Genomic DNA, 22,037 nt, shown 5'->3' on the forward strand with positions numbered 1-22,037 from the left:
GTTACGGAATAGTTTTGAAAGTTTTGGCATTATATTTAGTTTCTAGGAATTTCGGTAGCTGTCATCAGACCCGCTTATACTGTGTCACTTCAGCTCAGCAGCTAACGTTAGTGTCAGGTGGCTCTAGCTGTCAGTCAGACCACAACATCCTGTGCCACACTCTAACTCTTCCCCCTATTTCCATCCCCGTTCCTAGCCGGCCAAATACCCGACACACACTCCCTCCAAACAGAACCCCCGAACACAGTAACGTCACCCACACCCCTCCCCAAGTCTACATCCCAGCGTTACAATATTATATTTGGGATTCCTTCAAGCTCATTTTATCTGCCAGAGCAAATAAAACAGGAGCTCACACATTCATCAGGTTCCCAGGCTAGGATTTTACAAGTCCAGATTCATATTATAGTACAATAAATCCTGCACGTCGTAATGTTGAATCACTGAGTTCATGATAGTATCATTTATGGGAGAAACTGCTGGATTGTACAGTTGAGTGCGATATGAATTTGAGAAGAGATTTTCTCTTTCTCACTCTCTCGCAGTTCATGTGTTGGGCTTTTGAGGTTTATTAAATATGCAATGTCTGTCCTTGCATTGCCTTGCAGCTTCAGTGGACTTGATGATTTTACATCTTGAAATAAAGCAAGCACTTGAAAGATTGGTTCATAACGCCTGGGTGATTTGGAATAAGATTCAAAAAGAACAAATTTAATGAACTTTCATAACTTGACATAGGCCAAACTGTCTCATAGTTTTGAATGTCTTTTTCAGAAGAATTAGTTTTTCCATAACACACAATGTGGACATCCATCGATCATAGTTCAACTGAAATAAATCTAGTCTTTTTCAAGGCCCTCCGGTTGTCTTTTTGACTGTCATACTGTAACTTTTTTTTTACCATTACATACATGTGTCTAAGGTTCAGTAACTTCTACAGTGTCCTTGTTCAAAGATGTTTTGAAACACAACATTAATGACAGTTTAATCAGAGGTTGATGATCACCAGAAAACAAACCAGGTGACAAAAACAGTATTACATTCAGTACATGTGTTAACCTAATACCTACCACCATACTGTCATGTGCTGTACCTGGCATATTCTAACTGTATTCTATTACCAATACATTATATTGTATTGCTTCACATATTTGTTTTTCAGTTTTCCTGTATCTACTGGCAATTTTCATATTGATCTTACTATTTCATACTGTATTATAGATATTTTGCTTTTTATAAAGTTATCTTCATACATACTTCTATATTGTACATATTTCATATTTAGTTGTCTGATATTTAAGCAATCATGACTGTACTAACAACTGTACTGTACAGCTGTTACTCGGTTCATAGGGGTACCACAGTGCTGCTGCCGTGGTAACACTTTACTGCAGGGGTACCACAGTGCTGCTGCCGTGGTAACACTTTACTGCAGGGGTACCACAGTGCTGCTGCCGTGGTAAAAGCAGGGGTACCACAGTGCTGCTGCCGTGGTAAAAGTGGGGGTACCACAGTGCTGCTGCCGTGGTAAAAGCAGGGGTACCACAGTGCTGCTGCCATGGTAAAAGCAGGGGTACCACAGTGCTGCTGCCATGGTAAAAGCAGGGGTACCACAGTGCTGCTGCCATGGTAAAAGTGGGGGTATTAGGGAAGGATCTTCAATATGTGTTTGAAGATATCCAGGATGGCAAACTGACTCAGCAGGGAACGTGGATCAAAGTGTGTGCTTCTGCCTCACATGTGCGTAATGGCAGACCCAAGCCTTTTGCATCCTTTAGAAGATAGCAGGGATATAGCCTACTGCATCAGTCTTTAGACCAGGTATTTGTTGGTATGTTGGTCTAAAGGCAAGCGCTTTCCAAAAGCCTGAGAATAGCAATGCATCAGCAATGTGCTCCACTACACCTCCTTTTAAGACAACACACCGACAGGCACACAGCCTTCAATTGGCAAGTGCGCCGGTTGTAAGGTAACAATTTTAAACATTTGTGTTTGTGTTTGTGAACGCCCAGCACCAGGTGTAAGATAAAGGGGCCTTAAAGCGTCTTCACATGATAAGAGATGTGCACTTTTCTCTGCCTCTGGCACTATGTCACATACAGGCACAGCAGCCATCTTCTTCTCCTCTGATTGGTTTGCGCTCATGAAAGGTCCGCGATAAGGAGGTCAGCCTTTAGATATTTTGAATTTTGAGCACAGAGCAGTGTGTCAAAATCGAGCTGTGCACGTCGCCAAGGGTAGTGCTGCCACCTAGTTGAGAAGCACTGCTCTCCCCCCTAGGAAAACAACGGCACAGCGGGCGCAGAGCTGTTTTACCGCGGATCATGTGTAGGTGCCTTTAGAGTCTACTTAAAGCCAGCTAAAAATAATAAAATCCATATATTATCAAACGTGAGTGTCATATTAAGCATCTACCAGCAGGACCTCCAGCTTTGTGAAGGTGCCAGGGCTGCTGAGCAGCCAGGTAGGGGGCAGGCAGGGCTGCTGAGCAGCCAGGTAGGGGGCAGGCAGGGCTGGTGAGTAGCCAGGTAGGGGGCAGGCAGGGCTGCTGAGCAGCCAGGTAGGGGGCAGGCAGGGCTGCTGAGCAGTAGGGCTGTTGAAACGAATTTTGATATTCGAATATTATTCGAATTTAATAATTATGAACGAAATTCGATTATTATTATTTTTTAAAAACGAATATTTATTTATTTAATTTTTTTTTTTTTTAGAACACTAGAACAGTGACAAGTTCTGACAACATACTTGAAGAAAAGAGTGTTAACTGAAGTTGACTGTTGAAGCTGCTATACTGATGTAAACCTACCTGTAGCTCTTAAAATGTATGTTCATTCATTGTTAACTGAAGTTGACTGTTGAAGCTGCTATACTGAATGTAAACCTGTAGCTCTTAAGTGCAATACGTGACTGATTTTTTTTGTTCATGGCTCATTGTTGTTTTGGTAAAGTTTACTTATTTGTTTATTGATAAGGAGCTCAAACAAAGGCTGTGTCTTTTTTTTATTATCAATTATTTTATTTTAGCATTTCAGACAGCACCAATACATCACTGATGAATATTAACTAAGCTCTGGTTATCTGACCTATTTTCTAATGCAATGAATGTATGTACATTGTACAAGGAACATGTTTTCTTAAATAAACATCATTGCTGGACTATTTGTGATAAGCCTAATATTATTTTGAATATTCATCCACCATTCACTTTTCCATCTACATTTGGTAAAATGCTTAGAAAAAGTTTTACTTGGTCAAACCCAAAGATTCAGCTATATTTAGAATCAGAACATAACATAAGAGAAGACAACAATTCACTCAGACCAAATTTTTTTTTTTTTTTTTTTTTTTTTAATTCAATTAAAAATTAATTAAAATATTCGAATATAATTCGAATATTAAAATATATAAAGCACTGAAATTCGAATTTGATTATAGAGGGAGATTGACAGCCCTACTGAGCAGCCAGGTAGGGGGCAGGCAGGGCTGGTGAGTAGCCAGGTAAGGGGCAGGCAGGGCTGCTGAGCAGCCAGGTAGGGGGCAGGCAGGGCTGGTGAGCAGCCAGGTAGGGGGCAGGCAGGGCTGGTGAGCAGCCAGGTAGGGGGCAGGCAGGGCTGGTGAGCAGCCAGGTAGGGGGCAGGCAGGGCTGGTGAGCAGCCAGGTAGGGGGCAGGCAGGGCTGGTGAGCAGCCAGGTAGGGGGCAGGCAGGGCTGGTGAGCAGCCAGGTAGGGGGCAGGCAGGGCTGGTGAGCAGCCAGGTAGGGGCCAGGCAGGGCTGCTGAGCAGCCAGGTAGGGGGCAGGCAGGGCTGGTAAGCAGCCAGGTAGGGGGCAGGCAAGACAGACCAGAGACATTGATGAGAGCCGACACCAGGCATCATGGCCAGTCGGGGCGGGGGATCCCCGCAGGACAGGGGCGCCCCGGCCTGTCCGTCTGTCTGAGGAGGGTTGACAATTTGCAACTCACCTGACATGGGCAGCAAGTCCTTGGGGAAGCTCAGCTCATCCTCAGCTACCCAGGAGAAGTTCCAATAGCCTCTAGGAATGCCAGCAGCGGTCCTAACAGCCAACGGTTCACCTGCAAAACAGAAAATCCACATCTTACTATGATGACCACCACAGGTGTCCTTGTCTTTGGCCTTGCAAGAGACATAAGGTGGGAGGGGGGGAAGACATTATTGAAGTGTTTTTAGGCCATACGTTTAGGCATTATTTGAATAATGATTGTTCCTTGCTGTGTTCAATGCCACTGACTGGTTGCCATTGATTTGGCATCTAAGTGTCCATGCTGTGGAGCCCCATGTCTGCTAATCCAAATCACTCTGTTATTTATACAGGAGACCACACATGCCTCCTGTTTGTTTCTATTAGCTTGTTTCACTTCACACCCAATTCACCCATTTCGTGTCTAAAAGGCAGGAAGTACCACAGGTGGAAGCAAGACATTAATTAGGGCCCCGGCAGTGGAACACCTAAATGGATTGGAAGTTGGAAATAGGCGAATGTTCTTTGTATGTGGCTTTTAACTGACTTCCAACTATGTCTCCTTCTCAAAATGACATCTAAAATGGCTGCACTACTGTACCATTTTATTTTTGTCCATAAATATTGTTGTGTGATCTTACACAGTCTTCAACCTCCTCGTCCCCATGTAAAGCTGTTTCACTGCCTAATAAACTAGGGGAAGCCGGGAAGAGTTTAGCTGATATCTCAGCTGAGATTAGGATCTGTTAATATTGAAATATGGAGGGTTCTTTCACCTCATTGCTCAAAATGACAAAAAGCATCGTCAACCTGTGCATTCCTAAAGTGCAATGAAGCAGCTATACTGTGCGGGTACTGCGGATTACAGTAATATGTGTAAAAACTGGAGTGGCGACACAATGCACTTCAGGCTAATGTCTGAATGGCCATACTGTATGAATTGGTTATGAGTGCATAATTAGCTGAGGACAGGTGTCTCTGATTCTGTTGGACTCTCCCAGACTAATTATTGTGAGATTGAAGTGGGGAAAGGAGATGCAGCAGTATTCTCAGCCTCTCTCCCCGTTCTCAGTCGATGATAATTAGCAGTCACAGACCAATACCACTGTTCCCTTGGAAGCAGTCTCCTGCATAAATTCCATAGTCATTTCAAATGAGCCTTAAAGGGACATTGATCATAAATGCTGCCTTTCATAACACTGAACACTGAACAAAGCACATTTAGGCACATTTAGGCATCAGACAAAGACCACACACCATTCACATTTATTCTGCTGCATTGAGTTCCAATGACATGACAGAGATGATCAAGATGATTTTGTTTGTTTCTTTTGTTTCTCTTGAAGATAATGAAAATGCTCTCCATGTAAAAAAAGTTCCTCTCCAACAATACATTTCAAAAATAATGATTTTAGAAAAATGTGAAATTTGAAACGTCATTAGCTGAAGTATTGTCATAAATAGGAATAGTATAATGTAGAATAGTACTCTTATACAAGCTCTTAACTCATTGAGTGCCAATGACGACAATCGTCGTCAATTCGAATACTAACGTAGAGTGCCAATGACGGCGATTGTCGTCAATTGCGTTTTTTGACGGTGGGACGTGGATCAAAGCCAGATCCATCTCCTGTGAAAGTATGGTGGATGCTGAATGTGTATAACCTATTTTACCGACCCATTAGGTGGCGACAGTGCTCTCCAGATTAGAGAAAGTTGAGTAAAAAACAGAGAAGAAGTCGTTATGGAAACGGAAACGGCATCGGTATGCATCGATATGTATGAAGCATAACGTTAGCTGTGCCTGTGAACAGCAGTCAATCTGCTGCCACAATTGAGCCCCTCCGTCTCCGCTGCGATAGCCCCTCCATATGATTTAGTTGCCGACACCAGCGTCTTTCTGAAAAGTTACATTATTCTCAGCTGGGAGCCGGCGACACGCTGTGAAAAAGCGGGGTGCAGCGCACTTTTCAGTGCAGAGCAAACGAAGAGCAAACGCAGCAGAGCCACCAGAGACACTCCCACGGAGGAGGAGGAGGGGGGTGGTTCAGTGCAGAGCAAACGAAGAGCAAACGCAGCAGAGCCACCAGACACTCCCACGGAGGAGGAGGAGGGGGGTGGGGCACGCAGGGCAGCATACAACCATTGACAGTAAACACAGACCCAGACAGCAGGCTTGATGGACAGAGACAGGCAAACAAGCTAGAATATCTGATGCCCACCAGCAGTAAATCAAGACCAGCAAGAAGGTGTAGGGTCTGCGCACGCAGGGGCCAGTGCTGCTGGTTGCAGCTAAAAAATATTATTTGGCCAAACAAAATTTCTTTGTTTTCACTGTTTTATTGAAGGAAATTATTTTTGAGGTGTCATTACATCAGAAAATATTAGCTTCAGAGTCAGTGATGTGCTTGAAATGCTTCATTTCACAAAAGGCTAATTATCTCAGCTTCTAAATTGAAACGTGTTGTTTTTGCTGAAATCCACCTATCTTCTCCGGCTGATAACTAAAGAACGGAAAATGATATCAATAAACTTTTTTGCTGATGATAGAAGAGAGTCTCCTCGTTCTTTGGGTGTGTTCGGTGTTTACATAGTAATATCACACAATATTCTGTGGGCCTCGAGAAATCACTGAAAACGCTCTGAAACTCTGGCACTGGGAGCATCCGTTCTCCAAAAGTGGCTGGCACTCAATGAGTTAATAGCCGCTTCCATAACTCCGCTAGCTATTGACCTTTCCTGCCTCTCTTTCAATGTGTCTATTTTTATCATATTGCAGTAGCATCTCTACTGCCTTTCACAAAGTCAAGGAATTTATGATATACCCCTGCTGTAAACAATGCACATACTGTAGCAACAGAGCATACTACCCATATAGGAGGTTTGAGTACTTTTTTGTTGTTGTTGTTGCTCCAATGTCTCCCCCACGCCTAAAGATTTTCAAATCCTTGAAGATTATAAAAATCTTGAGAGTCCACACACCTCACGGCAGAGAGCCGATTTTTTAACAGTCTGTAAAGTCTTGGAAAAACCACATTCATCTTGTTGTCTGTAATAAAATAATGAAGTCAATTGGTATCATCAGAAAAATATCTAGTTTGGTAAATCATGCATGTCAATTAACCCTTTATTACAGCTTAATTTACCCATATATATTTTACGTAAATATCGTATGGGCAAATACATAATCTCCAGTCTTTGCAGAATTCACATCATACCAAAAAAAAAAAAAAAAGTTAGGTTGGCTACATTCTCAAACAGATTTGAACCAAAAGCTGCTCTAAAAAAAATCACATATCAACACACTCCAGGTATGCGCTTTTGTCTATAAATGTATATACTCACCTGTCTCTCTCCCTGCACCATGTAGGTTGTACTTCCAACATACATACATACATACCTACATAATACAAGACACAGATCACCTTTACCTCCATACTGTCACACTACCAATAACCAATTTCCAATGCGCTACACAGAGGTGCCATACTAGGAACACATATATCAATATTGCCAAACACGTATCATCTCTCAACTCATTTAAAACATAGCTTAGACCCTCTGATGAATCACATAGTCCACATACATGACACATACATGACACATACACCTCACACTGTCACATACATGACACATACAGTACATGGCATACAGTACATGACACATACACCTCACACTGCCACATACATCTCACACTGCCACATACATGACACATACACCTCACACTGCCACATACATGACACATACACCTCACACTGCCACATACATCTCACACTGCCACATACATGACACATACACCTCACACTGCCACATACATCTCACACTGCCACATACATGACACATACACCTCACACTGCAACATACATGACACATACACCTCACACTGCCACATACATGACACATACACCTCACACTGCCACATACATGACACATACACCTCACACTGCAACATACATGACACATACACCTCACACTGCCACATACATGACACATACACCTCACACTGCCACATACATGACACATACACCTCACACTGCCACATACATGACACATACACCTCACACTGCCACATACATGACACATACACCTCACACTGCCACATACATGACACATACACCTCACACTGCCACATACATGACACATACACCTCACACTGCCACATACATGACACATACACCTCACACTGCCATTTAAACGCTCTACTCCCTCATTTTGATTCTCTTTTGTTTTTCCTTGTTTGTTCTTTTTTCTTTACTGTTGATTTTCTTTTCTTTGTCTGTTTGTTTTCTTGTGTCCTTTCTGAGACCCATTATATTATATATATTATATATATTATATATTCCCATCCAGGCTTTCCTGTCTACCTGCACATTACGTTCTTGTTTGCATTTTGTATCCATTTCTGTTTTTAAAGTGTGCAAATAAATACAACTAAAACGGTGGTTTTCATCATAGTGATCATCACTGACCCAACAAAATTAGCAGTTGAGTAACTCAAACTTAAAAAAATCTTACAATGTTGGAAAAGTGGGATTTGAATCAGTTATTTCCCCCTGATGTCACGCGTCACAGTTGAATATCTTTTTAGTCACAGAGTGTTTAGTCACCAAGGTTTGAAAGAGCTGTTATGACTGTGGTCGTATTTAGGCTTATTTATCACTATTTGTTTATTTCACTAATTGGTTGCATTTTCCCTCCTGATTGCCTGTGTGAGTGGCTGAGTGGGTTCCAGGTATGTACTGTATGTGTGAGTGCTTGATAGATGCGTCAGGAGCCAGCGGGTGATTGGCTGGTTTTGGGGAGGCCCAGCCCTTAAAGGAAGACCAGTGACATCACTGGTCCACACTAACTCAAATTAATAACTCATTAACTCAAATCAACTCTCAATAACTGTCAAACTAGATGAATGATGAATAGTTTGACAGTTATTGAGAGTTGATTTGAGTTAATGAGTTATTAATTTGAGTTAGTGTGGACCAGTGATGTCACTGGTCCACACTTTAACACTCATTAACTGTCAAATTAAATGACAGACTTCAAAACCGTTTACACTTTTCTGATATACTACTGATGTTCTAATGATACAAAGCTGGTTGAAAATGGGCGGAGTGTTCCTTTAAAAGAGAGCTGAGAGCAGATGCTGGTGGGTGCAGGGTTCATCTCCCATCCTCATCTCCTCCCAACCAGCCACACTGTTGTTACTTTGATAGGTTGTAGTTTTGTTGGAGCTGTAGGAGTAGGCTGCCATTTCTGTTGAACCTTTTTCTCTCGTTTTGTTAGCTAGGAAGGTAAGGTGTCGTCTGTTGTTTCTCTTTTTGTTAGGTAAGATTTAACCTCATAGTTAGTCTTTTTTGGCATCAGCCTACCCTGAAGCCAAACCTCGTCAACTCTAGCCGTTCAGCTTCACTGCTTATATCTGTTATTAAGAATTCAAGACTCTTGTTCAAGATCATCTGTCTATTTAAAACCCATGTTAATTCTTAATCATTTGTAAATACATCCATTATTCATTTTGGCATCAAACCCATTTGTTCTTTGTGCCTGTTGTGGGACTTGGGGAAGTTGGGCTCATTTCATGTTGCTTGGAGGTACCCCTAGCCCGGGAGGTAACAGAGCAGAGCAGCCATTTTGGATATAAACACTGTTTGTGGAGAGGTTTCTGGAGAGCTCTAAATTATGCTGGAGATGATGGCATGGATTTGCAGTTTTATCCCAAATCACTTATTTGGGCAAATGAACCTGCAATACATCAAACACAAACTATCCCTCATGGATACAGTTACTCGTAGGGGAAACATAGAACACGGAGAAAACGTCTAGTAGTGATTGAATGTTGGTGAAAGTGTGGCTGATGGAGGAGCAGGGAGGATAGGACTAAACATATAAAGCCTTCAGTTGATTTATGAATGGACTGCAGCTACACATGCACCTATATGAATGACTACATGGAGGAGCGCATTCTGATACTCTTGCTAGTGAGACAATGTGACAGGAATGTATCAAGACAGTCAACGTGAGCGATGATGAAGGGTCAATAACTTACTGTCAGTCACACGTTCACATCATAAATCCTTCAGCTTGCAGTTAAATCCATGCAGGATTCATGCTCGTAAATAACAAAATACTTTGCAATGGCCTCATTCCATTCTATTAATCTGTCTAATATTACTGTGTAGGTACTTGATGAACATTTCCTTGATATTTAATGTTCTTACAATGATGTAACACACCATCAGAATGCCTTCATGAAAATGTCAGTTTCCTGTGGCTTCAAGTTTCCCCCATTAGTCCTCCATCAGAGTTGTAATAAAGTCATAAATAATAGTTATCGATAGAAAAGGTTATTCTGCCAACCCCTCCAATCACACAATTAAGACACATACTCCTGAACAATCTCATTCTGCCCCACCCACACACTGAACCCTTCAAACGCTTAAGCGCAAATTATGCTCGAGCGGAATCGCCGGCGCTGACTGCGCCGAGGGGGTCGCCGCAGCTGGGCGTCCTATCGGCGCAGCTCAGCGGTGCAGCTCCTCGAAAATGTGACTCTGCGGTAGGGCTGCACGATATTGGAAAAAACTGACATTGCGATATTCCCTGCCCCTGCGATATATATTGCGATATGAAAAAATACAGATTTTCACCAGATTACCAGAATAGCTCTATTTTAAAGAAAAGAATACTTCTAGATTGATTTGGGTGATTTTGTAGAGGAGTCCATCTGATTTTGGAGGGGAAATTAGGTATTTTAATGTTTCTCAACCACTGGGCTGTCGCCTATACTGTAGGCCTCAGAGCGTCATCTATCAGGGTGCATACACATTTTGACCAATGGATTTCCATGACTTAGGCTACATACATGAAAAAGTGAGTGAGTTATGACATTCTACTTTAAAATGTCACTAGCCTACACTTCACTTAGTGTAATGCAGCCTTTAAAACCAGGGAAAGACAACATGTATGCTGTATCACCATATTACCATATCCAACATCTAAGACCATATAGTCTCATATCACAATATTGATATACAATTGATATATTGCCCACCCCTAATATTGAGTGCCAGAATCTACCTCCCAATGATGCTATTTGCAGAAAAACATTAGATTTCATTGATTATAATCACTGCTTTCAACTTCTTTCGTTCTTCTAACGTTTCAATAAATCAACAATGAAACACCCCTGCCACTTTACACACTTGGTCTGACCCCCCGGAAACCCCCTCCAGAAACGACCAAGTGGTACACTCCGCATCTGCGGAGTTCCGGTTTTTGAGCGCAAGGCTGGCAGTACAGAGAGACGAGGATTCACATGCAGCCGACCGGTGACAAACAATTCATTCGTGAAAAGTAATAAATATACATTTAATTGCCCAGATATGTCTCTTCTCTTTTTATTTTCACTGACATGTTTTGTGTAAATAAGTCGCTATGTATGATTAACTCTACCGTAACGTTACTGCTATCATGTGATGCAACATCAGAGACTTGAAGGGGAGAGACAGCCACAGTGATAACACGGACAACTTCTCAGTAATCAGCCTTCGTGTCATAAGTTGCGGTCTTGCTTTTTGGTGTTTCAAGAGTAAATATCTCCACTCTACGGACATGTTGAGTTACAGCAGCCAGCCTGCTGTATGCGAGTGCGCTGCAAACTGTGGACAAGTCCGCCTCCACAACCACATCGTTTACAGACGGGCTACTGTCAGCAACGCAACATAAGCAAAAGATAATTCAATTTAGGTCTCTGTGCATGTTTGTTGTGTTGAAGCTAAGCACTAAATGAGTGAGTACAGTAGCGGGGCGTCTCTCTCCTTTGAGAGAGCCTGCATTTCACTCAGTAGGCTACCCCTAAAGTGAGAGTTTATCAAGCAACATGACGAGTTAATTTGCTTTTGACATCGCACGTCCTGCGATGTGACTATCGCGCATGCGCACATCGCAATGTCGATGTGTAAACGATATATCGTGCAGCCCTACTCTGCGGCGTCAACTCCTTGTTGTGAGGAATGAGGAAATGCCATTTCCTCATTTAACAGTGCTTGTCCCTCATCTAGCAAAGCCTTCTGCAGGCTCACCGGAATGAGTTTTGAAATGGAGGGACAATAAAATGTTCCCCCACCGACATGATTGCAAGTTCTTGGTAAACGACACGATAACGTTTTGGACGTGTACCGCAGCCAACACGCCGAGTTAACGTTCGAGTATGCACAGTCTCGCTGTCACTGCCATTCGGCGACAGGGCACACACACACACACTCACACAAACACACACACACTCACCTCTTTTTGAGATGAAAAGTAGATGGTCCTGAAGGATTGCAACATCCTTAAAAATACAGGGTCACAAAAGTGTGAGGGAGAGCGAGGGAGAACAGCTCAAGAGGAGGGAGAGGAAAATAAAATAAACTTTTGAGAGAGGACAGTTTGTAGTCTGGATGATGTATGTGGTGCTTGTGGGCTTTGTTTCATGCTGGTGAAATGATCCAGAAAGAAAATCACTTAGCCATGAAAAGAGAGGCAGGGGATGTGATGAGTACAGGTAGTGAAACTCCTGGCAGACTGGCTAACAGTGAGGGGACTTGACTGCAGCAGCTGGGCCTGTTGAAATGTTTACACTGGGGCTAAATACCCATTTCTAATATGTCGCTCACAGTCGCTCTCTCTTCACTTGTGAGCTGGCGGGGTCAGACTCACGCTCGACAAAGAGCCCGGCTAATTCAAAGTAATTAAAACCTAATTAAAACCTGTTGGATCTTCATAATCCGCACACCTATGCATCACCATTGTCTTCTTCTTTTAGTCTTAATTAAAGAGTTACCTTGGGATACATACATTACTGCCTTTACAAATTGATTCCCAGTCTGGTCCAGTGACAGGCCATTAAATGCTCGTCAAAGTCTAACGGCACCAAGTCAGGCGTCCGAGGCCTGGAATTGGCTGCTCCGCTGTCCGCCACAAAGGAGCGCATCGATTTCCATCAGGGCAGCCCTGACGTCTGCTAAGCACTCCCACTTTCATTAAGAGCTTCACAGGATTCCACACACGTCCAAAACATGCAACACAACACACACGGTCACACACACACGCACGCACGCACGCACACACACACACACACACACACACACACACACACACACACACACACACACACACACACACACACACACACACACACACACACACACACGTGGTCCCAACTTCTCACTGGAGACCTCTACACAGAGCCAAGGCACTAACATCTTCTCCACTGAAGCCCACTTTATGCTGCAGAAAAAGGGGTAAACGTAGGCCCTATGATGGATGGTTAATACATCACATTTGACAGTAATTGCAGTTTTACATTTTCCTGAGGCTGAAGTCTCATTCCAAATGACTAGTATTATCCAAGGTTAAATGGGGTTAAATAAAAAGAGGGAAGTCCAAAGTGCATTGAGGTAAAGTACTCATATTATAGCCTCATTTAGTATTGTAAGATGGTTGTTGTTATTGTTAGTGGGGGCAACTGGGGGTTTATGTTGATTTCTAAGAGGGTCACTGTATTTACAGGTTATTGGGGGCATAGAGCTCGTCTTGTAAACAAGTGAGGATTTTGGTTTAACTCAAGGATCCAGCAAATTAACTCAGACTGCTGCCAGTAAAGCCTAAGTAAGGATTAACTCAGACTGCTGCCAGTAAAGCCTAAGTAAGGATTAACTCAGCCTGCTGCCAGTAAAGCCTAAGTAAGGATTAACTCAGACTGCTGCCAGTAAAGCCTAAGTAAGGATTATCTCAGCCTGCTGCCAGTAAAGCCTAAGTAAGGATTAACTCAGCCTGCTGCCAGTAAAGCCTAAGTAAGGATTAACTCAGACTGCTGCCAGTAAAGCCTAAGTAAGGATTAACTCAGACTGCTGCCAGTAAAGCCTAAGTAAGGATTATCTCAGCCTGCTGCCAGTAAAGCCTAACTAAGGATTAACTCAGCCTGCTGCCAGTAAAGCCTAAGTAAGGATTAACTCAGACTGCTGCCAGTAAAGCCTAAGTAAGGATTAACTCAGACTGCTGCCAGTAAAGCCTAAGTAAGGATTAACTCAGCCTGCTGCCAGTAAAGCCTAAGTAAGGATTAACTCAGCCTGCTGCCAGTAAAGCCTAAGTAAGGATTAACTCAGACTGCTGCCAGTGAAGCCTAAGTAAGGATTAACTCAGACTGCTGCCAGTAAAGCCTAAGTAAGGATTCACTCAGACTGCTGCCAGTAAAGCCTAAGTAAGGATTAACTCAGCCTGCTGCCAGTAAAGCCTAAGTAAGGATTAACTCAGACTGCTGCCAGTAAAGCCTAAGTAAGGATTAACTCAGCCTGCTGCCAGTAAAGCCTAAGGATTAACTCAGACTGCTGCCAGTAAAGCCTAAGTAAGGATTAACTCAGACTGCTGCCAGTAAAGCCTAAGTAAGGATTAACTCAGCCTGCTGCCAGTAAAGCCTAAGTAAGGATTAACTCAGCCTGCTGCCAGTAAAGCCTAAGTAAGGATTAACTCAGACTGCTGCCAGTAAAGCCTAAGTAAGGATTATCTCAGCCTGCTGCCAGTAAAGCCTAAGTAAGGATTAACTCAGCCTGCTGCCAGTAAAGCCTAAGTAAGGATTAACTCAGACTGCTGCCAGTAAAGCCTAAGTAAGGATTAACTCAGACTGCTGCCAGTAAAGCCTAAATAAGGATTATCTCAGCCTGCTGCCAGTAAAGCCTAACTAAGGATTAACTCAGCCTGCTGCCAGTAAAGCCTAAGTAAGGATTAACTCAGACTGCTGCCAGTAAAGCCTAAGTAAGGATTAACTCAGACTGCTGCCAGTAAAGCCTAAGTAAGGATTAACTCAGCCTGCTGCCAGTAAAGCCTAAGTAAGGATTAACTCAGCCTGCTGCCAGTAAAGCCTAAGTAAGGATTAACTCAGACTGCTGCCAGTGAAGCCTAAGTAAGGATTAACTCAGCCTGCTGCCAGTAAAGCCTAAGTAAGGATTCACTCAGACTGCTGCCAGTAAAGCCTAAGTAAGGATTAACTCAGCCTGCTGCCAGTAAAGCCTAAATAAGGATTAACTCAGACTGCTGCCAGTAAAGCCTAAGTAAGGATTAACTCAGCCTGCTGCCAGTAAAGCCTAAGGATTAACTCAGACTGCTGCCAGTAAAGCCTAAGTAAGGATTAACTCAGACTGCTGCCAGTAAAGCCTAAGTAAGGATTAACTCAGACTGCTGCCAGTAAAGCCTAAGTAAGGATTAACTCAGCCTGCTGCCAGTAAAGCCTAAGTAAGGATTAACTCAGACAGCTGCCAGTAAAGCCTAAGTAAGGATTAACTCAGCCTGCTGCCAGTAAAGCCTAAGGATTAACTCAGACTGCTGCCAGTAAAGCCTAAGTAAGGATTAACTCAGACAAATGTGCTATTTGAATATTTGAGTCCCTGAGTCCTCTTAGGCTGTTTTAAACTCAAAACACAGCTTCTACACCTCCGTGCAAACTACTAAATTGCCCCTATTAGCAGGGACAAGTAAGAAATGCAGTTAAATGGACTTAAAACCGCCACATGTCGTCACACAAATGCTGCCTTCAAATGCAGTGGGAAACATCCTTTCTGTGGGGGGATGAAAAATCTTGCATTAAATTAGTTGTATCTCAGAAACCATAACAGCTAGAGCTACCAAACGTTCACAGAGGGGCCTTTTACTATGAATGAAAAATTACACCAATCGAACTGATGGTGGCGCTCTACCAGACACCTTTACGTTTTGGTCCATAACTTTGGAACCGTAGCTTCTAAAATCAAAATTATTTCGCCCCTGGATTCCTTGACTCCTCCCGCTCCTGCCCAAAACTACTTAGTCCACCCTAGCAACCATCTACAAATGCCCTTGCGACCAGCCAGAATCACCCTAGCAACCACTTACTACACCCTTGCAACCGCCTAGAGACGTCAGCTACACATTGCCGATTGGGGCTGCATGGGCAGGGGCGTTGCAAGGGGGCGGGGCGTCGCGAGGGCAGCAAGCACAATTACATTTTCATTAGGATATTTAGCATGTTCTAGTTTGAATTCAATCGAGCTAAATGCAAAGAAAAGTACAGTGCATTGTTTGGAGAGAAGTGAAATGCTTCTGCATTATATTTTCAAAATCACCTGCCAAATCCCACTTTAACCACTGTGGATGCAAATATTTCTGATGAGTATGGGTTAGAAAATGTTGGTGTATGCCCAACTTCTCTGCTCTGTTAATGAAATAATAATAATAATAATAATAATAATAGGGAAACACATCATCTTAGTTCACACTTCACACACAACGCGCTCATTTGAGCTGCCAGCGTCTTTCTGCAATTCCTTCTCAATGTAAGGACGCGCTAAATGCGTCCTCTTTCAAGGAATGCACCTGGCATTTAAACGCTGGTGGTGTCTAGTTTTTTTTGGCGGAGACTTCTTCTCCTCCCAGAGGGATCTTCAACCTCCGCTGCTGCCAGAATTGGCAATAATCTGGCTTTCATGTTCACAGTCAACAACATCAAACAGACAGAAAACCAGCTGGCTACCGTCCGTGTGATCATTGTGTCCTGAAGGAAGCGCTCTCAACATGCTTTTGATACTGATTTCAACATGATAGCGTTCTGACTGAAAAAGGCGTGTTGGGTGTGAACGCCGCCTTAGTCGTGTGTTAATCAGAGTTGTGATTAAAGGGGCGAGTGGGCCCCAGAAGAAGATGTTCACATGCTCACCTTATGTTCATCTTGGTGCACCCAGAACTCAGAGGAAAACCAAGCAGCATTTTGTCTCTAAAGGCGAACCCCAAATGATTCTATCAGAGAGATGCTACATAAGGCTGAAAAACCATTCACCATGGGAGCAAAGTGCTGTGGCTGTGCAGTGACAATGACAATGTCAACTGGGTGTAACTCATGTGTATATGAGTCATACCCAGTCTGCGTGTATATATATATATATATATATATATATATATATATATATATATATATATAGTTTTTGTACACTGCTGCCCCTCTTTCTTGAAACTCTGGTGCACCCATTTAGGTCTCACACATCATAATGCATCGATACTTGCAAGGCAGCAGTGTAGTTGCCAATTATGCATAGAAGCGGTTCATTCAAGTCTATGGAGGGGTATCTGAAGTCACAGAAATTGTGCCAAATTCTCCAGTTTAAACTAATTTATGCTGGGTAAAATGTGTCATAGCCATGCGGTGTCTCATCTAATAAGAAGCACTAATTTAACAATTAATTATCCAAGATGCCTCTCCTTTCATGGATAGGTTTGTTATGACTGGTCCACTGTGAGCCTTTGTGCTTCATATTGTAGGGATCCTCATTGTTCATTGTGACCATAGCACAATAGGTGGGACAGCTTGTGATACTCTGCAATCAGACCTCTCTGACACCCTAGATCAGGTCTTTACAAAGTGGGAGGCGGGCCTCCTCATGGGGACTCCAAACAGTTTCAGGGGAGGCTCAGTGAATGGATGTGGAAAAAATATTGGCGTAGTTATTACAGAACATTAGTTATCAAAATGAGATCACATATAGAATAGTCTAAATGTGTGTGATTTGGTTAAAGAGATAGTTCAGAGATACAGTACAGCGGTGATACTCAACTTGCGGCCCGGGGGCCAGATGCGGCCCGCGACAGGGTGCAGAGTGGCCCCCCGACCATTTTCTAATAATGTCACGTGAGTTTTCATTGTGAACTAGAATCTAATTCACAATGAAAACTAACATGAAATAAAGTTTGACTGAGCTCCAGCTAAATTGTCAAATACCGCCGTCTGCTTGCTACCCAGGCACTTATGTACAGTATGTACTTAACCTAACTAACTTAACCTAACTAATTATCCGGTGTGCACAACATTGTCAGACTAAACTCCAGCTGTCACCCCAAAAACCTACAATCCACTACAGAAAAATGTATATTATTTGTTTATTAACTGGCCCCTGGCCTTCTATCATTTCATGAAAGTGGCCCCCCGGGCAAAGCAAGTTGAGTATCCCTGCAGTACACTATCGTTTTGAGTCATTTTATTGCTTTTCCCAGTTTCCCAGAGTCCAAAACAAATCCATGCCTTCAGACAGACCTTTTGATTGATGTGTTGTAGGCTGAAGGTCAAACATCAATACCAGGCTGTCTTGGCAATTGTTGAGTGGCAAAGGATCAAATAACCTAATCCTGATGGGATAACATAATCCTGATGGAGTGGGGGGGGGGGGGGGGGGGTCAAGCTGTGTCTGAGGGGAGGCCCACAGTCTCAGATGTTGTAAACCCCTGCCCTACAGTAGATGATTCTTGATGGTTTTTGAGCTGTATCAGCAGCTGCTGCCTGCCACACGCCTGCTGTCTGTCCTACACGCCACTCATTTCATTTTCTCTATAGTATATATCAGAAAATCCTCAAGTGTTTTTTTTCTTTTGGAAAGAAAGATGTACTCATCCCATACAGCATGGAAAGTGATGCAATTGATTGCCTTTCCATCATTTTCAGAAGTGCTACTAAATAATATATGACACAATCAGATTTGACAAGGGGACCCTGCACAGAGATCCCGGGTATCATAATCCAGAAAGAATGTGCAATCTAATATGTGCACCTGTGTTATAGGCCTACAGCCAACTACATGACATTACCGTTTTCACAGAGAATTTCAAAGATGTCTGATCTACTGCCTGATGATCTTCCTTATTCTACACATGAAAAAACGGTTTCATTTTTGAAACCGTCTCATTCTCATTAAATCACAAGCACCTTTTGGTCTAGACACTGATGTGTATAGACGCACGCACACGCACCTGTGTGTCCATCTGCCCACTTCAAAATGGAACTCCTAGGCTATTCAGTTATTGCCTCATGCAAGTACACATGAGAGGGAGGGAGAAATAGAATATCACATTGTAGACAGATATATTTGCATTGGCTGTAGCCAGCAGACTTTTAATTTAATCAAAATGGGTCACTTTAAATGTAATATCTCTGCGATAATAAACTGTTGCACACATTTGATATACAATTATTTCAATGAATATAAGTCCTGTTTATTGACTTGATTTGAGATGATTGAACCACCATTTCATGTTTTTAGTAAGAACAAAATAATTCTACAAAACAGTTTAACAATCTCTCCATTTCTATCTTTGACAAACAATATTTCACTCTGGCCAGGCTACAGTACCATGTTCAACTTTGGAGCTGGGAATGTTTCTATGGTAACAGTGATCTCGCCAATGGTTGTGGGAACTCACAATTAAGTAGGTTGAAATCACAGGGGCTCCTGGTCGTACCCTGGACCATGGGTCAAAACAAAAGTTGACCGCGCTTTTAAAACTGTAGCTCCCAAGCTTTGGAACGCTCTCCCCCTGGACCTAAGAGCCTCTGCCTCCGTGGATATTTTTAAGAGACAGCTAAAGACCTTTCTGTTGCGGCAAGCCTTCAGATAACCATTTATTATTGTTTATGTTCCCTGTGTCTTTTATCATGTATGCATCTTGTTCATCGTTGCTTCTTATGTTTTTCATCTCACTGTTTCATTGTAATTTCTACTCTGTCTCTCTGTAAAGCACTTTGTGACCTTGTGCTGTGAAAGGTGCTATAGAAATAAAGAATTACTTACTTACATATAGGGATGTGGATTTTTGGTTGATTTTACTCTCGACTAACCGACTCCCTTAACCGGTTAATCATCAGTTATTTTTATTTTACTTACGTGAAATATTAATTAGTGACGTGCCTTCACTTCAGCGCTCTATTCAAGGTTTCAGATGGAATATATGCAACCATTATTTTAGAGTGTGCGAATCCGGTACTATGCAGTGCTTCCCAGTTCCCCACATTAACAAATTTGCTTGAATTTGACATTAGTCTGTCTTATGAATTAGACTAATGTCTGTAGTGTGCTCATTGGAGCAGAGCAGCAGGCTCCTGCAGCCTCTCTTCTGTGCAGAGGAGGAGGGAGAGGTGCGCACACCGCTCCGCTCTCACAGGCAGAATCATACACACACCGTCTGTAGTTGGGTTTTCCATCCAAAGGTATCGCAAATTGTAATCGAATTTTCAGAAAGTCGGCAAAATAAAATACGAAGACTGTCCAGAATCAAACCTGATTTGGATCCAACCTGTGATAGATGCAAACAGGCTCCTGCAAGTTTATTACATTTGTTTTGGACGTGTCCACGATTACTTAACTTCTGGCAATTTATTTTTGATACTTTTTCCAAAATTTTAGAAGAACCGATAGTCCCATCCCCTTTTATAGCATTGTTTGGTGTCGCACCACCGGATGTCCAACTAAATAACTATAAATGTAACATGATGGCATATTGTACTTTGTTAGCCAGACGAGACGACTAATATTGTTTAAGTGGAAAGAGCCTCTTCCTCCCACTTCATCTCAGTGGATTAAAGATGTTATGCAGTTTCTCAAACTAGAGAAGATCAGGTACTCGATTCAAGGGTCCGCACTGAGCTTTTTTGCCATTTGGCAGCCCTTCCTAACATTCGTGGAAAACATGGAAGCTGAAAATGTAACGCCTTAGTGTATAAATGTGTGTTGTTTTTTTGGTTTGGTTTTTGTGTTTTTTCTTTCTACAGGTGGGGTCGATATAGAATGTATTCGATACGACTATTAATCTCTGACCGGTTACAATTAAGTTGAATTCAATTCAAAGTATTCTCATGAGGCTCAATGCAGCTCATTGGCTATTGTTGTCATTAAATGATAACCCATTATTTAGTCATCTGTTTGTCCATACTATTCACTTATGGCTTTTTAATGTAACTTGATCCATTTGCATTTTCAGCTTATTATAATTGTTCTATGCTTGTTACTTGTTTTCCCTTATACCACTGGTCTGTGGTGTGCTTATTCTGTTGTGTGTATTGCATTATGTTGTTTTAATGCAATGAACGTCTTGGTTCAAGGCTAGGTGTTGATTATGCAGCTATAGTTAGCTGCTGTTGGTTTGATAAAGGAAGCAAAGACTGTTTAAACCATAGATGTGTAATGTTATTCGGATAGCTGCTATAGATGGTCTAACAGATAGCATAACGTTAGCAAGATTGTCAAGTATGAAGATATTAACGTTAGCGCGTAAGCTAACGTTAGCGTTAGCTAACGCGATGTAGATGCTAATTTGATACCATTCATGACAGCCAGCTACCGCTACCCATAACCAGAACTACTGTCTGCTGCAGCTTTATCTCCCGTGTACAAATCCACGGCCTGACATATTTTAATTCCATCTGTTTATGTTACTGTTGTTTTGCCGGGCCAGGCTCTAACTGAGAGAAGAAGAGCCAGCCGACTGCGAGGCTCTGAGCAGAGAAAGGAATTCTTCCGCAAACGCGTGCATCACATGGTTTATTTTCCATTGATGCCATTGGTTCCACTCAGTGTTGCCTTCAAATACCCCCCAAAAACGACACGTTACACACAATAAGCATTGCTGTGCTAAGCTGCGGTCATGTTTCTGAGGGGTTTTGAACGCAACACTGAAAATATTTTATCGAAATTACAGCTCATAAATTTATCATCGTTATCGTGGCCGTTTTTTCCGTGAAAATTTTCGACATCGTTTTATCGCCCAGCCCTAATAGTAAGTGAATACAATTTCATTCAATTCTAGAAGTGAGTCGCCTTAAAGTTAATATCCCAGTCTTCTTCCGTTTACCACGGCTGGTATTGTGCTGTGTAGCCTATTTACCATGATTTACCATGTGTAGCCCTATTGTATAGGCGACAAGGCATGTCATGTTTTGCAGTGATCAAGGCAAACTATGTGGTTTTTGATTTGCAAGACAACGGAATATCGCTTAATTTGTTTCCACTGCACTTATCGCATTTTCCTTTTATCGATACACGCGACTTTTCCACCTCCCTCAAGCGTGAAAACTTTTTTGCAATATTTGAAGGCTTTTGCGGATTTTGCAGCGTCTCCACTCAGTGTTTTTATTCCCAAATTGAAATTTTGGATAGAAACAGCTGGATGGAAACCCGACTTGGGTCTCTGTCTGTGACACAGAGGAGACAGAAGACTTAATGACGGACTTACGT

At 42.4% G+C, this 22,037-nt stretch overlaps 1 protein-coding gene across 1 annotated transcript in view; it reads right to left on the reverse strand.

Moving 5' to 3' along the window:
• alk (ALK receptor tyrosine kinase) overlaps window positions 1–22,037 on the reverse strand; it is a gene marked incomplete at both ends in the record, with an annotated part of 658,401 nt that overhangs the window by 407,600 nt on the left and 228,764 nt on the right. Inside the window, one exon of the mRNA XM_083632425.1 lies at window positions 3,962–4,072. Within this exon, the coding sequence (XP_083488551.1) occupies window positions 3,962–4,072 (111 nt within the window). The remainder of the gene's footprint in view (window positions 1–3,961; window positions 4,073–22,037) is intronic.

This window comes from Poromitra crassiceps, assembly GCF_964638095.1.
Source record: "Poromitra crassiceps genome assembly, chromosome: 3".
NCBI lineage: Eukaryota > Metazoa > Chordata > Actinopteri > Beryciformes > Melamphaidae > Poromitra > Poromitra crassiceps.